General features: G+C 39.6%; 1 protein-coding gene across 1 annotated transcript; it reads left to right on the top strand.

The window, feature by feature from the left end:
• Positions 1 to 2,203: 2,203 nt before the first annotated feature.
• LOC148763139 (uncharacterized) lies at positions 2,204 to 3,571 on the top strand. The gene is made up of 2 exons (XM_088805218.1): positions 2,204 to 2,269; positions 3,011 to 3,571. Exon 2 carries the CDS (start codon positions 3,017 to 3,019, stop codon positions 3,431 to 3,433), a length of 417 nt encoding a protein of 138 aa, XP_088661344.1. The 5' UTR covers positions 2,204 to 2,269; positions 3,011 to 3,016; the 3' UTR covers positions 3,434 to 3,571.
• The last annotated feature ends 3,286 nt before the right edge of the window (positions 3,572 to 6,857 follow it).

The following is a 6,857-nucleotide window of genomic DNA, read 5'->3' as shown; positions in this document are numbered from 1 at the left end:
TAATCCTCGAACTAGATCAAATAGGAATTTTAAGGTGAGATTAAGAGTTTCACAGTTCATGGATGACTTAAAATGGTAATTTGGAGTTTGAGGATCAATTTGGAGTCAAATCGGAATTTTCACTAACTAGGGGCAAAATGGTCATTTGCCACCTGGGGACAAAATGGGAATTTTAGAAAAGATTTTTTTGACCCCATTTGACTTATTAGAGTATAATTTGACTTATTGAAGTATGATTTGAGGTTTAGAAGTGAAAAATTTTAATTTCGGTATAATTTGGAGTATAGGGGTAAAATGGTAATTTTGCCACCTCAGGGGCAAAATTGTAATTTTCCACCACCAGGATATTTTTTCCAGCACATGGTCTTCCTTGTCTTCATCTTTGACCCTTGACTAAACATGTGGTGGAGATAAAATGTTTAAATTTTTAAAATTTTAAAAACGGGCCAATGACATGATGCCATGTCTCATGCCTTTATTAATTTATTATTTTCCTTTTTAAAAGGCACAAAATCAGCCCATCTTCCACCCCATGGCCGGCCAAACCAGCAAGAAGAGAGAGAAAACAAAAACAAAACCCTAGAGAGAGAAAATCAAAGAAAAAGTGTGAATTTTCAAGGAAATTAAGTGAAAAAGGTGAGTTTTTTCTATTAAGCTTAAGTTTTCTTATTCCCAAGCATTTCTCTTTATTTTCCATGATTAAATTACATGTTTTCATGATGAATTAAATTCTGGAAAAATGGGTTAGGAGAGAGAAAGTTGTTGGATTTATTTGATTTTAATTTATGTTAGTGTTTTTAGTTAGTTTAGCATATTTAGAAACAAAACAACAAGAAAAGAATTTATTTTCTCCCCCAACCATTAATGGCTGAATTTATCATGTAGTGAGTGAGGATGAGTTTGATTTTATTCTAGGAGAATTGGTTAAGGAATGATGAATTATGAGCCTAGAAAAATAATGGGAATTTTCGGAGCAAAAATACGAATTTTTACCCACTAGGGGTATTTTCGTAATTTGCTATTGGGACTGATAATTTGCACCACACTGAGGGACATTAAGTTAATTTGGGTGCAATTGAGGTATAGAAACTGAAAAGAATTAAATTGGAGTTTAAACGGACCCGTTAGGAATTTAATCGGGTGATAAGACGAATTAGGCCAATACCGGGTTTAGATAGTTACCAGTGCATTTTGCATTCCATATCATGCATTGGTAATCTAAATTAATTTAATTTTGATTTAGTACCAACTTGGTGAAACTCTCGATTTTGTATTGTGTCAAGGTGGTGAGTCCTCCGATAAAGGCAAGGAAATTGCATCCGAGGACCAGTAGACAGAGTGCTTCGAAAGTCTGCATTCTAGACATAGTGAGTAAACTTACTGTCATTTTAATTATCTAGGGTGGTTTTTAAATGCTTTCATGAATTCTATGGAAAAAGGAATTTAAAAAGATAAATTTTCATGTTTTATGAATAAATGAGTTTCAATGAAATTAAATTATAAATTGTTTTGAAATTAATAGTGATTTTGAAAAATAGAGTACACGGAGACTGTTAATTGTGGCAATTTGATTGTTTAAATTAACTGGCTTATGATAAATCGAGCATGATTGGCTAGTTGGCAATTGTATTGAAATGCGAATTGTTTGGTTACCTTGAAAAACTACGAATTACAAAATTACCATATCATGTTATTGAGTTTTATTATATGGTGGATTATATATTAATTAATCACTGCAGTAGGGGGTTTCTGTGGACCAGCCTTTTAGAGGGGCACGATAAACCCCATTATATTCTTACCTCGAACGGAGAGGCGCGTAGGGTATCTCCTGGGGTAAAGTTTAGGGTTCACTTCACGCTAAACCACCACGTGAGGGGGAACTCAGCCAACGCCAAGGAACGGCTATGTTTTCAAAACAAAAAACATGATTTATGTGAAATGTGAATTTTAATAGCCTTGGCGGTCTCGGTAGGATGCCTCGGCCAAGGTGTCCCCGAGAATGGATTTATGGCACAAGCCTAGATTTTTATGAGATTCATAAGCCTCTTTACGTGTTTTGAACAAAATGTGTTCTAATGCTATAACACAGTTTATGATGATTTACTTTATTGTCTCCATGTACTCAACTCTAGATGTTTAGGATGATGTTTGTTTACTCATTGAGATTTTATAATCTCACCACCCTCCTTTCCACCCATTTCAGGTTCAATATAGACTGTAGATAGCTGATCTCATCGAGGACTACAGTGGGATCTGCATTTTCCAAACCGTAGGTTCAAAGTCCTCTTTACTTTTGTTTATTCGGGGGCACTCTTGTTATTGTAAATTAAATTAAATATTTTGGCTTACTGTATTTAAGTATGTATAAATTTATTTAGCTTTTACGTTATAAAAATTATTCACGTATAACTCTATAAATATTATTTTATAAGAAAATAGAATATTTTACTTAATATTTTTTTTATTTTCTTATTATATTCAAATAACCATAATTTCGTTTTAAATGAAGATTTTAGACTTTTAAACTCATTTTGAATATGAATTGTGTGTTTTGTACTTGTACATTACGTTTTAGCCAGTTTTAAGATTTTTGAGAAAAATGACCAAAATACCCTTGTGAGACGAAAAATTAATATTTTATTTGTTTAAAGTTGGAAACAGCTTAAAATATTTTAGAACACGATATTTGACAATGGTTGCTCACAAGGGAACAGAGAAACTGATAGTAAAGCCTTGCGGGGTTTCGGGTTGACATTCCGGGCAATAAGTGTCTACCGGGACACCGCGGCGGTTGTCACGGGCTCGAGGGGAGTACCGGGTCGTGACAATTCGATTGGTATCAGAGCTTTTGGTTTTCAAGATCAAAGTTTTTAGTTTTAAAGTTGTTTTAAATATTTACAATATCATTGTGGCCCCGAATTAAGTTAAGTTAGGTTAGGTTGAATAGAATGCTTGCATTTGCATATAGAGCCTAAGGTTACCTAAACTTGCTCGTATTTTTTTTATATAGATTATAATGCCTCCTCGACGCGGACGCCCACCTCTCACTAGATCGGTTGGGAGGGGAAAAGGTCGTTCCCAACGTCATCAGCCAGATACAGTAGAGGAGGAATCAGCTGCATCTACCATTCGGGCAGCACCTGCTGCTGAGCAGGCCGATAGTCCTCCACATCCTCCATCTCCTCAGCCACCTACTGGTATTCCCGCCATGCCTACTGAGGCAGCACAGGCATTGGCAGCTTTCTTTGCAGCAATGGCTGGTCAAGCTCAGACTGGTCAAGTTCCACCTGTAGTGCCTCCAGCTACTCATTTAGTTCCACCACCAATACAAGATGTATCCATTTCCAAGAAGCTGAAGGAGGCTAGGCAATTGGGTTGTGTATCTTTCACTGGTGAGTTGGATGCCACTGTGGCAAAGGACTGGATTAATTAGGTGTCCGAGACTCTCTCTGATATGGGATTAGATGATGACATGAAGCTGATGGTGGCTACGAGATTATTAGAGAAGAGGGCTCGTACTTGGTGGAATTCGGTGAAGTCCCGTTTCGCTACTCCTCAGACATGGTCCGATTTTCTCAGGGAATTCGATGGTCAGTATTTCACTTATTTCCATCAAAAAGAAAAGAAGAGAGAATTTCTGAGTTTGAAACAAGGAAATCTAACTGTAGAGGAGTACGAGACTCGTTTTAACGAGTTGATGTTATATGTGCCGGATCTGGTGAAATCTGAGCAAGATCAGGCCAGCTATTTCGAGGAAGGGCTCCGTAATGAGATCAGAGAGCGAATGACAGTGATTGGTAGGGAGCCACATAAGGAGGTGGTACAGATGGCTTTACGGGCTGAGAAGCTCGCGACTGAGAATAGAAGGATTCGGACTGAGTTTGCAAAAAGGAGGAATCCTGGTATGTCTTCTAGTCAACCAGTAAAAAGAGGCAAGGACTCAGCGACTTCAGGGAGCACTACTTCTGTTTCCGTGACATCTCCTCGACCTCCATTTCCACCATCACAGCAGAGACCTTCGAGGTTTAGCAGATCTGCTATGACTGGTTCTGGGAAGAGTCTCGGAGGTTTTGACAGATGCAGAAATTGTGGGAATTATCATAGTGGGCTATGTAGAGGGCCAACAAGATGTTTCCAATGTGGACAGACGGGTCACATTAGGAGTAATTGCCCACAGTTAGGACGAGCCACTGTAGCTGCATCATCTCCACCAGCTCGCACAGATATACAGAGGAGAGATTCTTCTGGGTTACCACAGAGACAGGGAGTAGCCATACGGTCTGGTGTGGAGAGTAATACCCCGTCACATCCACCTTCGAGACCACAGACTCGTACCGCGACAAGAGTTTTTGCTGTGACAGAAGATGAGGCACGAGTCCGACCTGGAGCAGTGACAGGTACTATGTCTTTATTTGATAAAGATGCTTATGTTTTGATAGATTCTGGCTCAGATAGATCTTATGTGAGTATGACATTTGCATCAATTACTGATAGAAACCTGTCACCATTAGAGGAAGAAATTGTAGTGCATACCCCTCTAGGAGAACAGTTGATTAGAAATACTTGTTATAGAGACTGTGGGGTAAGGGTAGGTGAGGAAGAATTTAGGGGTGACTTAATTCCTCTAGAGATCTTGGATTTTGATTTAATATTAGGTATGGACTGGTTAACTGCACATCGGGCGAATGTGGATTGTTTCCGAAAAGAAGTTGTTCTTCGGAATTCGGAGGGAGCAGAGATTGTGTTTGTAGGGGAAAGTCGAGTATTACCATCTTGTGTAATCTCGGCCATCAAAGCTTCAAAATTAGTGCAAAAAGGGTATCCGACTTATTTGGCATACGTGATTGATACTTCAAAGGGGGAACCTAAGTTAGAGGATGTCCCAATAGTAAGTGAGTTTCTTGATGTATTTCCTGATGATTTACCGGGAATACCTCCTAATCGAGAGCTTGAGTTCCCTATTGATTTACTTCCGGGTACCGCACCTATTTCTATTCCTCCATATAGAATGGCTCCAGCAGAGTTGAAGGAACTAAAAGCCCAGTTGCAAGATTTGGTGGATAAAGGTTTCATTCGCCCTAGCATTTCTCCTTGGGGAGCACCAGTCCTATTTGTAAAGAAGAAAGATGGCACTCTTCGATTGTGTATTGATTACCGTCAGTTGAACCGAGTGACCATCAAGAATAAATACCCTTTACCCCGGATAGATGATCTTTTTGATCAATTACGAGGTGCTATGGTATTCTCTAAGATTAATTTGAGATCTGGGTACTATCAGTTGAGGATTAAGGAGCAGGATGTACCTAAGACTGCCTTCAGGACGCGTTATGGGCATTATGAGTTTCTGGTGATGCCGTTTGGTTTGACTAATGCCCCGGCAGTTTTTATGGATCTTATGAACAGGGTGTTCCATCCATACTTGGATAAGTTTGTGATAGTATTCATCGATGACATCCTGGTTTATTCGAAGAATGATGATGAACATGCTGCCCATTTGCGCATTGTGTTGCAAACTTTGCGCGAGAGACAACTCTATGCCAAGTTCTCTAAATGTGAATTCTGGTTGAAGGAAGTGGTTTTCTTGGGACATGTGGTGTCCGGAGCTGGAATTTATGTCGATCCCAAGAAGATTGAGGCAATCTTGCAATGGGAGCAACCGAGAACGGTAACTGAGATTCGTAGTTTCCTTGGCTTAGCCGGTTATTACCGGATATTTGTTCAGGGATTTTCTTTGATAGCAGCTCCTCTGACTCGTTTAACTCGTAAAGGAGTTAAGTATGAGTGGGATGATGTTTGTGAGAATCGATTTCAGGAGCTAAAGAACCGGTTAACCTCCGCTCCCATTTTAACACTTCCTGTTAGTGGAAAAGAATTTGTGGTATATAGCGATGCATCTAAGTTGGGATTAGGGTGTGTGTTGATGCAGGACGAGAAAGTAATAGCTTATGCTTCCCGACAGTTGAAGAAGCACGAGACGAATTACCCTACTCATGACTTGGAGTTAGCAGCAGTAGTATTCGCATTGAAGATTTGGAGACATTATTTATATGGTGAGCGTTGTCGGATTTTTTCTGATCATAAAAGTTTGAAGTATTTGCTCACCCAGAAAGAGCTTAACTTGAGACAGAGACGATGGTTGGAGTTGATTAAGGATTATGACTTAGTGATTGATTATCATCCGGGAAAAGCAAATGTTGTAGCGGATGCCTTAAGTCGTAAATCCTCATCGTCGTTAGCAACAGTTCAAAGTTCTTATTTTCCGATGTTACTTGAGATGAAATCTCTAGGGATCCAGTTGAATAATGGTGAGGATGGAACCCTACTTGCTAGTTTCGTCGTGAGACCTTCATTGTTGAATCAGATAAGAGAATTCCAGAAATCTGATGATTGGTTGAAACAGGAAGTTCAAAAGCTGCAAGATGGAGAAGCTAGTGAGTTTAGACTCAGCGATGATGGTACTTTCATGCTTAGAGACCGAATTTGTGTTCCTAAGGATGATCAATTGAGACGAGCTATTTTGGAGGAAGCTCATTCTTCCGCCTACGCTTTACATCCCGGAAGCACCAAGATGTATCGGACTATTAAAGAAAGTTATTGGTGGCCGGGTATGAAACGAGACATAGCAGAGTTTGTAGCGAAATGTCTCACATGCCAACAGATCAAGGCGGAGCATCAAAAACCGTCAGGTACTCTTCAACCTTTACCGATTCCTGAATGGAAGTGGGAACATGTGACTATGGACTTTGTATTGGGTTTGCCGCGGACACAAAGTGGGAAGGATGCTATTTGGGTGATTGTGGATAGATTGACTAAGTCCGCCCAATTCTTGGCTATCCATAGCACGTATTCTATTGAGA

The sequence above is a fragment of the Theobroma cacao genome, chromosome 4 (genome assembly GCF_053813885.1).
Source record: "Theobroma cacao isolate CCN51 chromosome 4, ASM5381388v1, whole genome shotgun sequence".
NCBI lineage: Eukaryota > Viridiplantae > Streptophyta > Magnoliopsida > Malvales > Malvaceae > Theobroma > Theobroma cacao.
The sequence above is the reverse complement of the archived record's forward strand: the minus strand, read 5'-3'. Positions and strand labels throughout refer to the sequence as shown.

Coding starts and splice junctions, on each gene's coding strand:
- LOC148763139 (XM_088805218.1), top strand. CDS start 3,017: ATGCCTCCTCGACGCGGACGCCCACCTCTCACTAGATCGGTTGGGAGG.